Source organism: Lolium rigidum, chromosome 3 (assembly GCF_022539505.1).
Source record: "Lolium rigidum isolate FL_2022 chromosome 3, APGP_CSIRO_Lrig_0.1, whole genome shotgun sequence".
NCBI lineage: Eukaryota > Viridiplantae > Streptophyta > Magnoliopsida > Poales > Poaceae > Lolium > Lolium rigidum.
The window spans coordinates 277,121,733-277,143,115 of NC_061510.1; the positions used below are offsets into that span (position 1 = coordinate 277,121,733).

The 21,383-nt window shown below is 50.4% G+C and overlaps 1 protein-coding gene across 1 annotated transcript; it reads left to right on the forward strand.

Moving 5' to 3' along the window:
• The first annotated feature begins 13,474 nt into the window (after positions 1-13,474).
• Positions 13,475-14,727, forward strand: LOC124699552 (flavonoid O-methyltransferase-like protein Os11g0303600). Its single transcript, XM_047231837.1, has 2 exons — positions 13,475-14,263; positions 14,350-14,727. Exons 1-2 carry the CDS (start codon positions 13,475-13,477, stop codon positions 14,644-14,646), a joined length of 1,086 nt encoding a protein of 361 aa, XP_047087793.1. The 3' UTR covers positions 14,647-14,727.
• The last annotated feature ends 6,656 nt before the right edge of the window (positions 14,728-21,383 follow it).

Here is a 21,383-nt window from a genome sequence, read left to right on the forward strand (position 1 = left end):
GCCATAAAACCTAGCTGGGTCATGACGGCGGGAGGCTCACACGATTGCTCGCCAGCGACTGGTCGGCTAATCCTAAGAATTTTCCTTATTGCAATTAAACACATGCAACATCGGAAAATCGGCAGACCATGTTTCACCGATTTGGCATAATCGGTCACACTGTAAATGCATTTAACAACCGCAGCGAGAAGCTAGCTAGCAAGCTATACCTAGCTGAGCGCTTGTGTATGCACAAGCTTGCAACAGAGCGCGGGCGTGCATACGTATGTGCATATGGAGTAAGCTAAGCTAGCTACTACTCATACATACTCACGCGAGAGAACCTGGCTAGTGGGTGCGCGCGCGTGCACCACGACCGATTTTTGCCCCGCGCATCGGTCGTCCTGCAGCAAGCATTTTCCTTAGCAGTAATAGTATTTCCTTCTCTACATTAAATTAGTCATAATAAGGCAAGCCATACAAAGGAATGAATCAATCCGATATACTACTCTCCGCCCACAATCACACACAATCACGACATTTACGGGGAATTTTACTTTTTGCCATGCTTTACTTTGGCACTTCATAATTTGCCCTCTTTTACTTTGACCTCTACTTTTTGCCACTATTTACTCTGGCAATCGATTATTTGCCCCTTCATACCCTTGCCCAGACGATGTGATGAAAATATCCCCAGAACCTTTCAGCCTGATCGATCGAGATGAGGAGAGGTCGACCCTCACAGCCAAAGCAGAGGAAGCGACGGCGGACGACGGCCGGCGGCCGGCGGAAACGCTCACAGGGGCCCGCGCAGAGGAAGAGATGGAGATTGGCGGCGAGATTCCGAGGATTCACTGCCTCCTCCCTCGCTCATGCTCCGCCTGAGTCCTCCCGTGTCCGTGCTACGCCGCCCCAGCCACGAACGACGACAGCCGTCCGAGCTAGCGCATACCGCCCTTGCGTCCTCCCGCGCCCGTTTCCTCCGACGGCCACGCCTGACTCGCCCCTCTCGATCTCTCTTTCATCTGATTCGATTTGATGTCTCCAAGATCCTTTAATCACTAGAGTTTTTGCAGATTCCGAGCATACGACGGAGAACAGCAATTCGTGGCTCCCGCAATTTGGAAATCTGCGGGCAGGAGGGCTTCAGTGCTGCAGCCAAGAGCCCAAGATGGAGCTTGCGTGTGATATAGGAAGACCACAAGAAAAGCTGAGAGGTGCGGCAGTGTGGTTGTACGAGCAGCTCTGCCCTGTTCTAAACCTGGGAGAAGAAGATAAGCTAATTCTATTCCCCTGTGTACTGCCAGGGGCAGTTGTGTCGTAGAGTTTATTCTAAACTCTCAAAAAAAGGAAAATAAATCAAAAGGGCAAATAATTTAGTTGCCAATATAAAGTGTGGCAAAAAGTAGAAGTCAAAGTAAACAAGGGAAAATTGTATAGTGTCAAAGTAAAACATGGCAAAAAATAAAATTTCCCCGACATTTACTCCCCGCCCACAATCACTCACAGCCTGTGAGTTTCACCTTCTTGAGCAGCGTGGCCGCAACAGGGCCTCTCAGATGCAGCCACCCCACCAGCACCCCGGTCATCCACTCCCTCGAGACCATCCCCAGGTTCCGCCGTCTGACGCCACCCCCTCAAGGTCTACCATGCGCCGGCGTTCCCCCACTAGCGCCTGCCCGCAGCGCGCTGTCGCCTACAAGGAGGACCTTTGTGACAAGATCGTCCTTGCACCGACTTCGCCATCCGGTTGGTATTATCCATTCCCACTTCAACCAGTCACCGCCACCGAAGCATTGTGCCCGCTGCTCCAGGGCAGATATAGCTAGGGTTGTTCCCAAATCCCAATCAACATCCCCCGTAGCTGCATTTAATCTCCAATTGGAGTGATGACAGTTTCAATCTTATACTGATGCCGGTAGACTTGATCCATGGAATTCCGTTACAGTTTATGAGAGATTCACTTTATCTTCTTCATGCATTGAGTAAAAGTTTTTTCCTGCAATAGTATCTGATGGGTTTGTTTGGATTTCTTAACATTATGGGTCTCTTTGGATTGTGTCCACATACCGCCCTTCCTACTTTTTGGCATTGACCTGGAAATTGGCGGCTGTTTGGATTGTAGCCAAATTCTGGATCCACGCAAAAAAATTGGTCAGCACACTCAATTTTTCTGCCCACGGCAGGCGAAATCGTGCGCCAAATTATTGGCGCACCCCTGTTTTGGTAGGGCACGTATGGGCACAATCCAAACAGCCACTATATGCTTTCCTGGTGCATGGAACATTATGCCTTGTACTCTCTTCATGTATTTTTGAAATATATGTTAGCTGCAAATGTCTTGAGCTTGCTAAGGTAGATTCGATATGTTTAGGATTAGTTTGGTGATTTATCCGGTCGAGAAGTATGAGACTATGCAGAACCTGAAGAAAAAATATGTGTTGATTTTTCCATAGTAATCTGATCCATATTTAAGTTAACTACCATCTGCATTTCTCATTCGGTCTTAATGATCAGTTTTTAATTCTTGATGTGCACACTGTCTTTCAGGGGTAGCAAAAGGATATATTTTTACTTTAGGATTGTCAGGTGATTTAAAACCTTGAGGTATAGCATGTGAAAGGCTTTGTCTATGCATCATCTGGTGTGTTAAACTATCTCTCTGGTGTCATATTGCCTTGCCATATTCTTTCGTTTATAGAATAATAAAATGCTCCCCTCTGACATGCTTTCTGCTGCTATTTTTGGTACAGTTCTGATGATATTTTATTTTTCTAAATGACAAGCCTAGATTGTGCAAGTTGATGGATACGAGTATGGTGATGTAGTGGCTACCTTAATAGAGCAAGCATTACGCAAAATTTATAGACTTGTCAGTGGTTTAATGGATAGTCTTCATGTAGCTAATATATGGAGATGTTGATTTAGTAATATCCATTCCTGAGATTGTTCAATAGTCCTTCTATACACTGATGCATTATGTTGAACAGGATGAGATCGGTCCAAACTGAAGATTTAAGCCTCGACGAGTGTATATATTGTCTACTAATCTGCGTTCATTTTATTATTTATAAGGTGCAGGCTTGTTTCTATATTGTCAACTGACTAGATATGGATCATCTTGGATTACTCATGCACCATGTAGGTAATTATCTGATGTGCTTTTTTCAGTTCCTCATCTATGTGAATATGGTAGACATGACTTGCCCTTTCAGCTCATGCATAGTATGACCTTAAATTTGGCAGTATGATGACAAAGATCCAAGGTTGTACAAAGTTGTTGGAAGTGTGGTCGTTTAAAAATTCTTACTTTTATTATATTTCACTTTAGTTAGAATTTGGGTTGCTATTTGATGATTAAATCTTGAGAATTTGCAAAATGAGTTTGCAGTCTTTCTTACTCCATGTATTGGTACTTGTCTTTCTTACTCAAGAGGTGCACATCTTGCATGCTCATGTATATTTGTATGCCACTTGTGACCTGGTTTGTTTAAGGGATATGGAAGATGGTGGAGTTTGTCGCATTTGTTCTCAAAAGTTTGTACTCAAATCAGTGCATGATTCTTTTATTCCTGATCATCCTTGCAAGACCAATCATGTCGTGTCTAACTAATTTGAATAAGAATTGTTGATATAGGTTTACCGTGCATTGCTCATAATTGCTAACATATATAGGTAATAACAACCGTAAATCCAATATTCATATTTTGAGCCAGATATGAATTCATACATGTAGCCTATAATTTTTTTATGGGTGGTTATGAATTTCGTATGTAGCTCCAGGTGGAGTATTGCTTATTTTCCCTTACACATTTAATTTCTGGTAAGGACCTTTCAAACAATCCTTTTTATTTATTTAGTGTAGATAGTAAACATGAGACTATGTATGAGGACAGATTGAGCTTTGTATTAATTTAAACAAGTACATCAAAGAAATAGATCCTCAAAGTGAGAAGTTTTAGTGGTAACCTTTTCTTACAGAGCAAATATTGCATTATATTTATTGTTTCTGAACTCTTATTGATACCTGATACTTTTCTTGATTTGATGTTAATAAACTAAGTCTTGTCTTTGTTTCCACAGTTCTCATTTGTCTATTCCATTAGTTTCTTCCCATTCAGATGCAACGGTAAACCCATTTGCTAAGATTTCCTAGCGACTTGAGACATGATATGTAGGATAAGCATTATTGTCTATGTGCTTTTATTCTAAGTTACACTATGTTTGGGGTACTCCAATGCAGGAGGATATTAGGGAATTGTGAACACTGTGGCATGTGCAGGTGAGAAAGAATCCAGTTGTTCAAGATTAGCTTGGCTAGAGATTTTAGGTCAAAGGAATAACGCTTATATCGGTCGAACGCCTTAATGTCGTCCAAGCATCGCAAATGTAAGAGGACTGATTCTCATTTTTTGTTGGGAAAGTTTTGCTTGGTCATTTCGTCCTTCAGCTAGATTTGCTCATCTCCTCGCATGTTGTCTTTCGTCTGAGCTCCTACACGCTCTAAAACTGTTCAATGCTGATAGCGACCAGGCCCGGCCCTAGGGGCGGGAGGGGCGACCGCCCTGGGCCCAAGAAATTTAGGGGCCCTCCAGGTATAGGCCATGTATTGTATAGAAGTATCCTTGATTCACACGTAGAAAAAACTACCCAGGACAGGCCTTTATTTTTGGAAAACGCTTTACATCAACCCACCGATCGTGCGAGGAAAATCGGTCGTTCCTTGTGTGGAGACGCGCCCCGCACGTGGATGGGTCCCACTGCACCTGGGCACACAAAGTTCTCTTCCTCCTCCCACCACCGACGGGCCAGCACTCCGCCCAGCTCCTCCCGGCGAGCACCGCGCCTGCGCCGCCCAGCTCCTCGAGTGGCTCCGCCCTGCTCCTCCCGGCGAGCGCCCCGCCCCTCCTCCTCCCAGCGGACGCGCCGCTGCAGCCTCCTCCCGGCGAGCTCCCCGCCCCTCCTCCTCCCGGCGGGCGCGCCACTCCAGCTTCTCCCCGGCGAGCGCCCCGCCCTTCCTCCTCCCCCGTTGCTCCTCCCCCGACGAGCGCGCCGTCGCTGCTCCTCCTGGCGTGTGCGCCGTCTACTCCCCATCCAGTTGCGCTCCTCATGGTCATGCTTCTGATCCGTTTTCTCTGGATGATTTCCGTGTGTTCTGGGGCTTGTAATCTTGTTCTTGATGAATGAATATGCGGTTATCTCAAAGAAAAAACCATCAAAAATAAAAGGAATAAATCATCTATGCATCCAGGATCCTATCAAAAACCAATCGGACAGCTTGGCTTGAATATAGTAATCAACGAGCAACCAGTTGCATCTAGTAACCATATATGTCTTACTAGCACTATGCCCGCGCTTCGCCGCGGAACAAACATGACTTAAATTTTAAATTTTGAAATGATATATTTGCATGTTTACCATACCTTGTACTCCCTCCGTCCCAAAATATAAGGCGTCTAAGGATTAGTTAAAAGTCAATATTTTTAAAGTTTGACCAAGTTTATAGACAAAAATATAAATATTTACAATACTAAATCATTATCAATAGATTCACCCTAAAGTATATCTTTACTATTAAATACGAGTTGGTCGTTTGACACTCAACGCGTTTGATGGTCGTCATTGCACGCATCTGAACCATCCAATATCCCGAGCAAAAAACTACTGTACGATTTGGTACCCACTCCCGCTCGAGGGAAACCTCTCCCTGGACCCCTTCACCCATACTTTCTCTCCCTCTCGATCCAATCTCGCCACCACCGCCGCCGCCTCTAACACCCACCTCCTCGGCCATGCCAGCGCCGGGCCTCCGAATCTTAGGTGCCTCTCCTCCGCGTCCCCTCCTCCTGGCAGCCGGCAAGAACCCCACGTGAGGGATGCACGGGAGCATATGTGCCTGGTGGCCGGCCGCCATGCTTTCGGTCGCTCCGGTGTCCGCGCCCACCATGGCGAGCAGCCGAGGGCACAACAAGTGAGCCAAGACGAGGATACGCGGCGAAGCTCCGGGCATGGCCAATGGGGATGACCAGGGCAGCACGACAGTGGCGCTAGGTGTGTCGGTTGCGTCCGGCGGGTGCCATCACGCATTGCAGCATCGATGCTTGTCCACATCCCCGTCCCTAAGCGCTATCCCCGCGCGCTAAGTCATCCGCAATAGGTAAGGTCGCAAACTATCCCTTCAGGCTTCGCCTCGAATTTCCTCCCTCGCCCTAGAACACCAACAATATCTCAAATCGTAATTTGTTTTGCAGGTTTATTCGAGTTTTGATGATCAATCTGTAGTAGTGATAGATGTATGCTTTAGGAGAAATTGCAGCAGCATCATGTGAGTTTGGGAGTGGCTGACAGGTGCGGCATCATGCTCGGGAACGAGGTGTCCCACGTTTGTCCTTCGGCGACCAGGTGATCTTTCAGCAATTTTTTGTGGCCTCCGACCGTGAGGATGAAGAGTACATCTGCACACTTGAGCTCGGCCAGAGAACCTCAACGGAGGAGATACGTTTCTATCCATTCTTCTTGATTCATCCCTTCTCGCTTGTAAAGTTTGTCCACTCACATCTCTATTTTGTCTTTCTCAGATCAACCCACCATAGCTAGCAAGGAGAGGTTGAGCAAGCAACCTCCATTAATGGCCAACGGAGCAAGAGCACAAGAAGCATCAAGCGGCGGATGGGACCACCAGGCCACTCTCATCTGGCGTGCGCGCATGGGTACCAACATCTGCTGGCATCACGATTTTAGGCTGCCTCTCCGATGAGCAGCGGCGTCGTCGATGCAACCAGCTTGCGGTGCTCGGCTTCCTGGAGTCAAGGTATGGAGCAATTGTCGGCGGCGCCTTCACGTGTCTTTTCCGGCAACCTAGCCATCGACATCATCAGCTGGCTATGGTGGGCAGAGGCAGTGGCGGGAGCAGCGGCGTCGGGCGCCATTGTCAGTGACGAAGATTAAGCTCATGGCCTGCTTCTATTGGGCGCCTTAATTAATGTTTTGTAGCTGAATGCCTGTAGATTGGTATCTTTTTTAATTGAATGCTTGCTTACTGTAACTGCAAGGACATGATGGAATTTATTTCATAAAAGAAGTAAGCTGCTCTGTTTTTTCAGATTTTTTCTTGAGCATTGGAACAAGCTGCATCTTGAGAAGGTAAGAAATTGTTGATGTATTGCTGCATTTTATTTCAACCTGCAACGTACTTGATCCTCTCTATGAAGCTTATATACATTAATTGTGGCTTATTGAGATTCATTCGTTGAAACCATTGTATTCTATAACCAGTAAATCTTCTCACATTATTTTATCATCTACACAGTTAAAGATACAAAATGTACTAAAGAGACTCCTTTTTCATCGATTTTATCTTTGTATGTTCTTACATTTCATCATTTCCACATTCAGACTACGATTGAAAAGTTTCTTTTTAAGTGAAGTGACAATGTACATTTTTCTATTGCCGTCATTTTAATTATATGAGGCCTAATGTGTCTTTTATAAAGAGTAAAAAATCTTGCCTCTCAAGATTATTTAATGCAATAATTTTTGTTTTCTCCATTTTTTGGGAGCTTCTCTTCTCATTGTGACATGAAATGTAAAAAATAATAATAATTGCCGAAGTGTTCTACTTCAAATAAATATTTGCAACTGCTTTTATCTAATATCCAGATTTTCTTAACCATTTTTGTAGTTTCCATAATATGTCTGGGCATGGTGCCTTATATGAACTTCTCTTCAAAAGTTCTTTGAGAAGTTGCTCAACGAGTGAAAGCAGGAGCTGGATGATATGACAGAGCTGGAGAAGCGGAAGGCAAACAGGGAATCCATGTTCGCAACGCTCAAGTAGTGTCACGATATTTCAGTCTCATATTCAAGTTGTTCAGGAAGAATGTGAGAATCTTTCAGTTTTTTCAGCCAGTCTATGTGTGATACTATACTCATATATAGTTTCAGATTCAGAAAAGGACAAATAAAAGAAAGAATGGGTAAATTGGGATTTGAAATGATTCTTATGATGTCATGTTAACCATTGGGAGCTGCAAGAAGACATGATGATATCCTTCTAAATTGAAGTTGAATGTTTGTTGCAGAACCCGTGAAATCAAAATTTAACTGCTAGGAATTGATATAATTGAGATAACAAACTCAGATGGTCAGTTGTGTGCAAAGTTTTAGCTATGTGTGCGGAGTACTGCAGTTCAGCTTTGGGAAGTTATTTGGCAGAGCATGATCATGGACAGGGATGAGTGTGGTTCCCTGGAGAATCTAAGCTATCTCCCTATGGTCGCTGTTAACTGACCTCAATTTGTTTTATCTGGGGCCTGTGCTGGGAAAGAGGGATAAATTATTAACAATAGATTATCTTATTAATGTTATTATTCAAAAAGGAAGATATCAGTGATTTGATTTGTCTAATTAATTTCTCTCTGGTTACTTAGTTCAACTCCCTATGATGCATGAGTTGGAAGGATTATTACAAAATAATGTAGCCATTTCATACATATTTGCATCTTTCTAAGATGAATGCTTTGCTTGCTGTAAACTATTTAATGTTTAATATTTTGGCGACATGGACATATATTTTTAGAGTTAGCTGTATGTAGATATCAGAACAGGTCAGAAATGAGAAACCAAAGTGATACATGCATATAGGGTTACAAGAATTTGTTGTTCATCTTTTTGTAAGTCATGTATTCCCACGGTTCATTATTATTTTAATCCTAATGAATCATAGATTTCTAGATTGCCACTAATTTTGACGAAACTATTTTCTTGTGTAGACATACATATGCTGCGATGAAATAAAAAGGAAGAACAAACCAATAACTTTGTCACATCGTATCCTGATCTAACACTTGTGTGCTATTTATATTCTTTCTATATTGTGTTTTGCCTTATAAGCGTTGATATATGTGTCTCAATGGTTATGGTGTTAGAATTCCTGGATACTGGCTCATTGCTAGCTTGCACAAAAAAGTTATTCCTTAACGTGAATTACAGTATGCTCCCCATTTTAAAAGAGTGATCCATCGTCAGGTATCTTTATGGAAGCTGAGGTTCTCATGATATTTTAGGAAACGTTACAAATGATAGACTAGCAAATAACTTTTCAAGAGTAGCATTATCATGAAGGCAATATGGATCCCAAATGCATGTTGTCACTTTAGTAACAATTAAGCGACATTGAGCACCACCTGAGCTTAGATTAGCACTGAAAGGGAAATTCTGAGTCCATTGCTTCCATGTCCGAATGGCAAACATGTAACATGTAGATATTTGTGAATATAAAAAGTTTTGAGTGCTTATTTCATATTCAAACTATACCAATTATACAAGTTTTTAAAATATATTTCAAACGATGTAGAATCTTGTGGGCTTTTAGAATATATTGTGCCTTTTATACAAGGTAATTTTTGGAGATATTATTTAATATGCTGTGAGAAGAAAAATAGCCGTAGCAACGCACGGGCATTCAACTAGTTTTCTTAATATGTCAATTTGATATTGTAGATGTAAATATTTTTTTCTAAATATTTGGTCAAAGTTTGTAAGGTTTGACTTTTGACCAATCCTTAGACGCCTTACATTTTGGGACGGAGGGAGTAAGTTGTAACAATAACATGCATTACGAACCTCTTATTTTTTGATACAAAATAGTCCCTCTGTTCCAAATTTCTTCATAGGTATGCTAGTTTAAACATCATAACACTACCAAATTAAGGTGAAACTAAATATTTTACATAGCACAATAACATGAGCAATCAACCAATTCTCTGTCAAATTCGTTGGAGAATACTATAGACCTCCATCAAGTTTTCATATTCCGTTTTTTTCAATCAGGAAGCAGACAAACTTCAACTTACATAGCATCAGTTAAAACGTGTCGCTTGAACGTCACCGGCGTCCCTACCTTGCTGCTGAAAAAATTCTTCCCATTCAGTTTGTAACATGGATCAGTTTTCTCCATGCGGATCAACCCATCTCCCTTCCACGCGTAAAAGGTCAAATGAAGATAATTTTGTCCGGCATCAAAACTCTCCGCTGTGTCTGCTTCCTGATTGAAAACAGGCAGCTCCCACTCTGTGGCGGTCACGACACAACGTCCATGGTGGCTACAGTTGCATACTTGCATACGCGCGCGGCCACGGCAGGGTCCCTCCTCGCGGAGCGACGTCTAGGTGGTAGGCTTCCATCCGAATCGCAGTAACCCTTTGCGCGTAGCCTGAAGTGCGAGGAGGCGATGGCGCAGCTTCTTCTCGGCAGGGGTGGATTCGGGAATAATTAGGGGTGTAATCAAGGGAGCGTCGTTTTCCTTTTTTTTGGGACGCCCGATTTGTAGGGGTGTAATTAGGATTTTTCAAGGGGTGGCCAAGAACTGGTCGTCGTCGAGATCGGCGAATTCCCCGGCCGCTGCGGAGGGTCTGAGCCATTTATATTCCGTGAGAGAGGGTTTCGACTCTGACAGGGAATCATCCCTCGGAGGCAGCTATGACTCGTGCTCGGATGCGCGGATGTCTCGCGCGCTCGGGAACAAAGAAGCACGGCCGCACACGGTCTCCTTTTCCTCTCTGTACTGCCGCGTGAGCTGCCTGGAAACTTAGAGAAATAAGGCCCGCGTACCGGGGTTTTTTTACATATGAAACATCCGTTTTTTTGATCGCTCCAGCGCCGGTTTTCTTCTGTGCGGGATGGATTTTTTATTACGTACCAAGGGTTTTCATACGTACGGACACCACCCATTGCCAGATAATAGTAAAGAAGATATATTATCAATTTAAAAGGCGAGGTTTAACAAACACCGAAAGACTCAGTTTTATTTCAACCCAACGACATAAAAATAATGGTAGCGGCCAAATTATAGAAGGTGTCTACTTATAGAAAGATGTGACAGTTTCTTCATGATCGTGTATGACGTGCACCTCTTGCCAGTTCCACAATTGTATTCGTTTTGTTTATGATTTAGCCATGGCGTGCAAGCTTATACAAGTAGATCACTAGAATCTAATCATTCCCTTTAACTTGTACTTTAACGCGGTATATCCATTTTAATAATACATCTATCACTATCGGCACTACGGGAAAATAAGTCTTTGCCATGCAACTATTTGCACGGCAAAGGGCTCTATATGCACGGCAAAGGCTTTGCCGTGCGACGCCGCACGGTAAAGGTCGCACTCACGGCAAAGGCTTTGACATGCGACGTCGCAAGGTAAAGATCGCTTCTTTGCCGTGTGCCAAACATGTTTTATCTATAAAAAAACCCCAAACTGGCCAGTCTGGGATTCAAAATTAGGACGCAAAGTAGGGAAAGCGTGCAACCTTGCCACTAGACTAAGTGTTTATTTATTGATAACTATACCATGACACGCCTTTGAGCTGAGAAGAAATCCAGTTTTTACATCTTTGCCGTGCGCTTACAGTAGGCAAAGGCTTCTTTGCCGTGCGTTTGTTAAAAACACTAGGCAAAGACTGCTTTGCCATGCAACCTAGCTGCGCGCACGGCAAAGGGTGAGGTACGGCAATGCCCAACGCCTTTGCCGTGCACCGAATATTTGTCGTGCGGTGTGTTTGGGTCATTATCGTGCACCTTTCTTTGCCGTGCGGTCTTTTCCGTCGTTGTCGTAAATCGTATCTTTGCCGTGCGCTCGTGTCTATCTTTGACGTGGTCAACATCTTTGCCGTACGTTTTTATCCGTGCGCACAATAAAGAAATCTTTGCCGTGCGTGGGCACACGTCAAAGATAGGCTGCACGGCGGCGCCTGTTTTTCCGGTAGTATGTTTTTATCCGTGCGCATAGTAAAGAAATCTTTACCGTGCGAGGACACATGTCAAAGATAAGCTGCACGACGGCGCCTGTTTTCCTTAGTGCAGACAGCAATGTCAATGGACGATGGATCAGGCCAGTTGGCCAGCAAGATGTGTCCTTTTTGTCGTTTTTAATTCCACGCCGGACACGCGTGATAGTGACACGCCCTTGTTTCTGCACCTCGCACCCCATGCGAGTAGCTATATATATTACATGTTCAATAGTAACTGACCGACGCACACTGTTAGCAAGAAGCACCATAAAAACGGGCGCGGCTCGTCTGCAGTAATATTACTACTGTATGCGTACAGTACTTGTCAGAATCGACCATCAAATTCCATCCAACGAAATCACACGGCAAACTCGAGGAGGCCGACAGTTCCGGCCGCCTGTGGCAGGGACAGCTTGCACGGTACTTATTTGCAGCTAGCACAAAATGTTAACCCCTGGAAGTATGAAACAAACACGTGTATCTTCAAAATAAGTAGATAGTTCATTCACAATCGAATATTTCTTCCGATCCAAAAGTATAAAGCAAAATTGTCTACATTCACATGTATTTAGACGCATTTTAGTGTCTAGTTATATGAATCCAGATAGAGAGTAATTTTTGGAACAGAGGTATTGGTGTTTTGGGAAATTCTCTGTTGCATAATTTATTTTACCATGTAGCTCCTATGACGACGAGAGCTTGCGCGGAGACCGGCCCAGCCTTCCTTCGTCTCCATGGATGCGGCGGCGATGCCGATCCAACTGCGGCGGCGATCCTAAGACACGCGGCGGCGACGGATCAGCCGGAGCGTGGGTCTGCGAGACGTGCAAAAGTCGACGGACTGGCTCGGAGGAGGTCGCTGGCTAGGCTTTCGGTGGCGAAATCAACATGGCGGCTCGATTCCGGTTTGATTCCAGCTATTCTGGTGACAGTATCCTCCGGCGAGAAAATTGCATATTGCTACCACAATTGCGGCTAGGGCTTCAGGAAACTACCACTTTTCAGGTCAACTGCAAAAAACTACCACTTTTGCGTTTAATGGTTTCAGAAAACTACCAGTTCTGTGTAACACTCGGTTTGGCCCATTTGATCAAGTTTTTGACAGAGATGGCCCACCATGTCATTCAGATAGAAAACTTGATCAAATGGTGGGCCATCTCTATCAGAAACAAGATTAAATTGGACCAAACCGAGTGTTACACACAATTGGTAGTTTTCTGAAGCAATTAGACGCAAAAATGGTAGTTTTTTGCAACTGACCGAACAAGTGGTAGTTTTTTGAAGCCCTAGCCTCAATTGTGGTAGCAATATGCAATTATCTCATCCTCCGGCAAGTGAGGCGGAGACTATGTCGACGGCCAGCTAGGAGCCGATCGCTCGGTCACCTATTTTTTTGAAGCCAGTATACATTGTTCTGTTTTCTTTATGCTAGTATAGACTATGGAGCGCTCAGGTAAGATTTTTGGCGCCAAGGTAAAATATAGGACCGATTTTCCCTCCATCTACTTAAACGCACGGAAGTTTGTTTCCAATGCTGTGTGTATCGAGCGAGCAATGGGAGGAGGCTCGTTGGATTGAATTTAACAGTTGATTCTCTCAAGTACTGTACACATACAGTAGTAATATGACTGTAGAGGATCCACGCCCCATAAAAACACCTCACATAGCCATAGCTAGACGGCGAGTGATCCAGAGAGAGCAATCAATGGCGACCCAGGCACAGCTGACGGTTCCCACCGATGCCGAGCTTTTGCAGGCGCAGGCCGACCTTTGGCGCCACAGCCTCTACTACATGACGTCCATGGCATTCCAGTGCGCCGTCAAGCTAGGCATCCCGACCGCCATCCATGGCCTGGGCGGCACAGCGGCGCTCCCCGATCTGGTCACCGCGCTGTCCCTTCCACCCGCCAAGCTGCCCTACCTCCGCCGCATCATGCGCCTGCTGGCCACCTCCGGCGTCTTCGCCGCCACCGACGTGGAGGTCTACCGCCTCACCCCGATCTCCTACCTCCTCCTCGACGGCGTCGCCGTAGTAGACGGCCACCCGAGCCAGACTTCCGTCGTGCTCGCTGCGACCTCCAGGCACTGCGTCGAGGCCGCGCTGGGCCTCACCGACTGGTTCCGGAAGGACGTCGCCGGGTCGCCGTTCGAGGATCTCCATGGCGTCGCCCTCTTCGACGGGAGCATGGCGGAAGCGGAGCCCGAGATCGACGCCGTCTTCAACGAAGCTTTGAAGGCCCACGATAACTCCGGGTTCCTCGCTGTCCTGCAGGAGTGCGGCCGCACCCTCTTCCAGGGGCTGGACTCCCTAACCGACTGCGGCGGCGGCAACGGTACCACCGCGAGGGCCATCGTCGAGGCCTTCCCGCAGGTCAAATGCACCGTCCTCGACCTTCCGCGGGTGATTGACAATGTGCCAGCCGATGGCGTGGTTAACTACGTTGCCGGCGACATGTTCAGCCTCGTCCCACCTGCTCAAGCTGTGCTGGTCAAGGTACAATCTACAGCGTGCCAAACTGATGGAAAATCCCTATCTTGTGCTTTACCAAAAGTTTTACCAAAATATTTCTATTTTTATAGCTTGTGCTGCATCACTGGAGCGACGAGGACTGCGTGAAGATCCTGGCTCAGTGCAAGAAGGCCGTTCCATCGCGAGAGGAGGGAGGGAAAGTCATCGTCATCGACATAGTTGTGGACTCTTCTTCAGGACACACGCATGAAGCCGAGCTCCTCATGGACGTAGCCATGATGGTGTTGACCAATGGACGACAGCGCGACGAGTCTGACTGGGGCGAGATTTTCACCAAAGCAGGATTCAGCGGCTATACCATTGTGAAGAAACTGGGAGCTCGAGGCGTCTTTGAGGCCTATCCATGAGGCAAGCCTAAAAATTATCGTGTGGTTCGGTGTGAGAGATGCTCGCTAAAGGTGTGTTTGTACGAAAATGAATAAGCGGCCGGATTGTCTTACTTTATGAAGTTGTGTTTTGATGGTATCTGCCGATGAGGTGTTATGTTTTGTAGTTTTCATGTTCACGTTCACCTATAAGTGGATTGTTCTTATCTATAATAAAACTTCCATTTGGAGAAGTACATATTAAAGCACCAGGTGTGCTTTGTTGTTTTCAAGTTCACGTTTCGTTTCGAATAACTTGGACACCATATTTGTTTCGAATAACTTGGACAACACATTTGTTGATGTGGACATACTCAACTGCCTCTTGTAACCATCATTTTAGGATATACATTGAGTTCGTATTGAATATGTGTACATGTTGATGTTAGATGACTCTACGAGAGAGAGAGAGAACAAGATCAACACATGAGAGAGCAAGATCAACACGTATCCTCGGTTACCATGTATAGTTCAAACCGGCCCAAATTGACTTGTAGTGCAAATTTGTAACTTCGTTTATATACTGATTAGGAAACCATCGAGCGTGTATCAGATTAGTTCGGTCCTTAGCCTCTCTCCTCTCCAAAGCCTTCAAACCCCTAGCCTGCTCCTTCCTTCACCATTACAACAGATGAGATTGCTGCAAAGAAGTCCGAGCTCAACACTGGTGCTAAAAAAACTACATTAACAACATATCTATAGCGTCCCCTGTTGATCCAGCTCGGCCTCCTTATCCCCTCCGCCGACAATATAGTGTCACACTGTCACTTGAGGATTCTTTGTGAGAGTAGCTCTTCAAGCCCCTCTCTCCCTGCCTTGCTCCCTCTTGATCCCAGATTCCCATTAGCCTCAGTGATCCCATATGGCCGTAGTTGGCAGGAAATGACCGAAGCAGTCCCTCCTGTTGGCTGATGGTGCACCGACAGCAAACCGAGCACCCCCTTCTGTCCCCTCCCTAGGACAGACCTCCAGGGCCCCCCTCATGTTTGAAGGACACTTTCCCTTCTCCTCCTAGAGCTCCCTGCAGTTTTGCTCGAGGAACAAAGCTCTACTTCGTTCGTTTTGGCCATGGAGGCCTCGCTTCTTGACTAATACCGTGTGTTGTCATGTTGTTGGGCGTGGAGTGCTATGCCGTGTTGGACGATAGGTCCTTCACCAAGCCGGGTTGCCGAGTATAAATACCCATACATGTATACGTCATGTACCCCCTGTACAGGGACGAGCTGGCCTCCCACCTCGCCCGCGCGCTCAGGAATAACCCCCACCGACCCAGAGCTCCAACATATCACATCCCCTAAATATCTTCAGAAAGTTTGAGCAAGCAAGTTGGTAGGGGCTAGGGTTCTACCGGGTGTAGGACGGAGGTTGTAAGGGTGGAAGTGAGGGCGGAGAGGCTGGAGGGCTCGGCGCCGGCGGCTGGGCGCCGTCGCGGAGGAAGGAGGCGGCGGCTAGGGTTGGGTGCGGCTGGGCGCAGGGGGTCTCCGTCTCCCTTCGGGAGACGAGACGAGTATGATGCTGAATATTTGTCTCATTAATCACGAAGGGTACATGTGTTTATATAGGAGGACGGCCTCCTCTAAACCCTAATTTACTTGGGCTAAGCCCCTAATTTACTTGGGCTAAGCCCACAACTAGCCACTAGTGGGCTTCTTGCGTGTATAGGTCAGACCGACCATAACATCTCTCCCCGCCTTCTCAAACAGCTCGTCCTCGAGCTGAACTTCTGGAGCCGTTGGCGGAGATCTTCAAGCTTCTCCCAAGTCGCCTCGTCCTCCGGCATGCACTGTCCAATGCACCAAGACGTGCCAAACACCACGTCGCTGCTGGGCCTTCATCACGCGAGCCACACTCGCCGGGGCAGGCTCGAGACGCCCATCCGAAGTAGGTGGAAGAGCTGGTGGTGCAGACGGAGGGTCGCCACGGTAGGCCTTCAGGAGGCCGACGTTGAAGACGTCGTGGAGGCGCGAGCCCGCGGGCAGCTCAAGACGGTAGGCGAGCGTGCCGATGCGCTCCAGCACACGGAAGGTACCTGCGTAACGAAGTCCCAACTTGCGCCTGGAGCGCGGGTCCAAGGACTGGGTCGTCCGGTGAAGAAGGCGTAGCCAGACCCAGTCGCCCACCGCAAACTCCGCCTCGCGATGGTGTCATCATAGTACCTCCTGGCCAGCTGCTGGGCCTGAAGAAGTCGCTGGCGCGCCTCAGCCAGTATCTCGTCGCGGGTACGCAGCAGGTCATCCGCCGTCTCAGTACGTGCCGTGCCAGGCGCATAGGGAAGCATCGCCGGCGGTGGCCTCCCGTAGACCACCTCAAAGGGAGTAGCGTGCAGCGCGGAGTGGTAGGACGTGTTGTAGCAGTACTCAGCCCACGCCAGCCAGTCCACCCAAGCTCGTGGACGATCCCCGGTGATGCGACGCGCAGGTACATGGCGATGATCTTGTTGACGACCTCGGACTGGCTGTCCGTCTGAGGATGAAACGCCGTGCTCATGCGGAGCTTCACGCCCGCCAACCCAAAGAGGTCCCTTCAGACGTGACCCGTGAACACAGGATCACGATCACTGACGATGGAGGACGGAAACCCGTGGAGGCGAACGATGCCGTCGAAGAAGGTGCGTGCCACGGACGCCGCCGTATAGGGATGGCCGAGGGCGATGAAGTGCGCGTACTTGGAGAAGCGGTCGACCACCGTGAGGATGACGGACTTGCCGCCAACCTTCGGCAGCCCCTCGATGAAGTCCATGGAGATGTCCGCCCACACCTGGGACGGCACGTCCAGCGGCTGCAGTAAGCCCGCCGGACGGAGCGTCTCCGTCTTGTTCCGCTGGCATGTGACACACGCCCGCACCCAGTCTCGCACCAGGACGCCATCCCCTGGAATGTAAAAATCAGGGCGGAGACGGTGCAGGGTCTTCTGGATGCCCTCGTGACCTGCAGAATGCGCCAAGGACAAGGCTTGGTGGCGCAGGTCTCCATGATCCGGCACGAAGATGCGGCACCCATGGAGGAGTAGTCCCTCGTCCAGGCGCCATGGCGCGGCTAGCTCGCCGTCGGCCGGGCCGGCGCGGCTCGCTGCGCATCCGCGGCCTCGGCAGTAGCGCGGCGAACCTCGTCGATGAAGGCGAAAGATGGCCCGGAGTGGATGCAGAGGGCCGCACCGACCATGGGAGCGTCCGCGGCGTCGTCAATGTCGCGGCGGGACAGAGCGTCGGCGACTGTGTTGAGGTGGCCGGGGCGGTACTCGACGGTGAAGTCGAAGCCGAAGAGCTTGCTGATCCACTGATGCTGCGGCACTGTGGAGAGGCGCTGATCCAGCAAGAACTTCAGGCTGTAGTGGTCCGTGCGCACACGAAATGTCTGTCCCCAAAGATACGCCCGTCAGTGGCGCACCGCCTGGACCAGCCCGATCAGCTCGCGCTCATATGCGGCGAGCTTGTGGTGGCGCGCGGCGAAGGGGCGACTGAAGAAAGCGAGTGGCCCCTCGCCCTGGTGAAGGACGGCGCCGAAGCCGATGCCGGAGGCGTCGCAGTCTACCACGAACGGCTCGTCGAAGTCCGGCATCTGAAGAACGGGGCCCGTCGTGAGTGCCCGCTGCAGGGCGGCGAAGGCCGTGGCCGCCTCCTCGTCCCAGGAGAAGGCGTCGCGGTGAAGCAGGCGCGTGAGAGGCGAGGCGATGAGGCCGAAGTCCTGGATGTACCGCCGGTAGTATCCCGTGAGGCCCAAAAATCCGCGAAGAGCTCGCGGCGACTGGGGCGTCGGCCAGGCGGCGACGGCGGCGATCTTGTCCGCGTCCATCGCGACACCGTCGGCGGAGATGACATGGCCCAAGTACGCGACGGAGGTTGTGCCAAACGAGCACTTCGAGCGCTTGAGGTGAAGACGATGCGCTCGAAGCTCGTTGAAGATGATGGCCACGTGCTGCAGGTGCTCCGCCCAGGATGCGTTGTAGATCAAAATATCATCAAAGAAAACAAGCACAAAGCGGCGTAAGTAGGGGCTGAGCACGTCGTTCATCAGGGCCTGGAAGGTCGCCGGCGCGTTGGAGAGGCCGAACGGCATCACCAAAAACTCGTAGTGACCATGGTGAGTGCGGAACGCCGTCTTGGCGATGTCGTCCGGGTGCATGCACACCTGATGATAGCCCGAGCGCAAGTCGAGCTTGGTGAAGAAGCGCGCGCCATGCAGCTCGTCCAGGAGCTCATCCACGACGGGGATGGGGAACTTGTCCTTGTACGTGACGATGTTGAGGGCGCGGAAGTCGATGCAGAAGCGCCACGTGCCGTCGGCCTTGCGCACAAGGAGCACGGGGGCGCAGAACGGCGATGTCGAAATCCGAATGATGCCCTGTGCTAGCCACACCACCTGGCGCTCGAGCTCATCCTTCTGCAGCTGGGGGTACCGGTACGGCCGCACAGCGACGGGCGCCGTGTTCGGCAGCAGGTGTATGCGGTGGTCACAGGGCCGCGAGGGAGGTAGGCCCTGCGGCTCGTCGAAGAGGTCGCCGTGCTGCTGAAGTAAGTCGGCCAGGAGCGGATGCGCCTCGTCAAGCGCGGCGACCATCAGGTGGAGCTGCGGGGATGCGCCAGTGCTGCCCAAGCCCGTCCAGTGAACACGGCGGCCGCCCTCGCGCCATAAGATGAGGGACAACACGTCGAGGTCCCACGGGATGGGGCCTAAGGTGCTCAGGAAATCGAGGCCGAGAATGAAGTCGTAGCAGCCCAAGTCGATGCCGACACAGTCGATGGAGAACGGCTCGTCGCCTACGAGCACGGGAACCTGTCGCGCCACGCCCTGGCACGTAAGACGGTCCCCGTTGGCGACGGTGACGCTGTACTTCTCCGATCCCGCCGGCTGGAGAGCGAGGCGGCGCATGGCGGTGTTGGACAGGAAGTTGTGCATCGAGCCCGTGTCCACCAGCGCAGTGAGACGCTCCCCATTGATCGTCACCGGGAGCAGCATCGTCTTTGCCGTCTTGATGCCCGCCATAGCATGAAGAGAGACGACGAAGGCGGACGCGTCGACCGGCGCGTAGGTCGTGACACCGGCCTCAGTGACGGTGGCGGCCGCGAGCTCGGCGGTGAGGGCCTCCACGTTGGCGTCGTTGACGGTCACCAGGTAGAAGAGGCGGGTGCACGTGTGGCCCGGCGTGTACTTCTCGTCGCAGGTGAAGCACAGCCCTTGGCGGCGCCGCTCGAGCTGCTCCGCAGACGTCAGCCGCTTGAAGGGGCGAGTCGGCGCAGGAGGGCCCGCGGGCGCAGCGACCGGCGCGGGGCGCGGCGGGGCGGTGGGCGTCGGGGCGGGTCGGAGCACGGGACGAGCACTGCCATGTTGGGCGTAGACCTGCTGCATGGCGAGGGCGCGCTGCTCGTAGGCCCGTGCGTAGTACATGGCCGTCTGCAGGTCCGCAGGCTCGCGCATCTCGACGTCGACGCGGATGTAGTCGGGGAGACCGCCGACGAAGAGATCGGCGCGCTGCCGCGCCGAGACGCCCGGGGCATGGCACGCGAGCGCCTGAAAGCGGTCAGCGAAGTCCTGGACCGTGGTGGTGAAGGCGAGGCGTCCCAGCTCGGCGAGGCGGCTTCCGCGTAGGGTCGGCCCAAACCGCTGGAGGCACAGGTCGCGAAAGCGCTCCCAGGACGGCATCCCGCCCTCATCCTGCTCGAGGGCGTAGTACCAAGTCTGCGCGGCGCCCCGTAGGTGATAGGAGGCGATCCACGTGCGGTCGGTGCTGAGCGTCCGCTGCCCCCGAAAGAACTGCTCACACTGGTTCAGCCAGTTCAGGAGGTCGATGGCGCCGTCGTAGGTGGCGAACTCCAGCTTGGTGAAGCGGGGCGGCTGCTGCGCCAGAGGCGTGACCCCGTAGGCGCCCTCCTGGCAGCCCGGGGTGAAGGACATGCTCTCGGTGAAGGGGGCAGCAAGCCCGCCAGGACCGCCAAAGGTGTGGGCGGGCTGTTGAACCGTCGTCCGCGCCGCAGTCTGAGTGTAGACGGGCGACGCGTCGGTCCATGTGGGGATTGGCGAGGGCGATGGCGGCCACCACGCGGGGCGGCCCTTGCTGGCGACGGAGGCAGGCGGTGTCGGGGTGGCGGACAGGGCCGGGACGGCGACCGGTGGGGGCGGCGGGTGCTGGCCGGCTTTGATCTCCGCGAGCTCGAAGCGGATGGCGCGGAGACTGTCGGCGAGGTCCGCCAGTGTAGCGGGCAGGAGGTCGAGGCCCGTGGGGGCGGCGGCGGCCTGGATGGCAACGGCGGCGGCGGCCCCCTGGTCTCCGTCGGTGGCGGCGGCGGCCCCCTGCGGCGCGTGGGCGCCTGTCATGGCGGCGGAGGTGGCGGGGGTGGTGTTGGTGGCGGCGGCGGACGTGGTGGTGATGGGGTCGACGGGGGGGCTGTTGGAGCCCATTAGACCTAGGCAATCTGATACCAAAGTGGTAGGGGCTAGGGTTCTACCAGGTCTAGGGCGGAGGTTGTAAGGGTGGAAGTGAGGGCGGAGAGGCTGGAGGGCTCGGTGCGCCGTCGCGGAGGAAGGAGGCGGCGGCTAGGGTTGGGTGCGGCTGGGCGCAGGGGGTTGATACGTCTCCGACGTATCGATAATTTCTTATGTTCCATGCCACATTATTGATGATATCTACATGTTTTATGCACACTTTATGTCATATTCGTGCATTTTCTGGAACTAACCTATTAACAAGATGCCGAAGAGCCGATTCTTTGTTTTCTGCTGTTT

Bases quoted from the DNA above. Each gene is read 5' to 3' on its own strand.
- LOC124699552 (XM_047231837.1), top strand. From the start codon at position 13,475: ATGGCGACCCAGGCACAGCTGACGGTTCCCACCGATGCCGAGCTTTTG. The intron at 14,264-14,349 runs GTACAATCTACA...CTATTTTTATAG, and splicing joins CTCAAGCTGTGCTGGTCAAG to CTTGTGCTGCATCACTGGAG.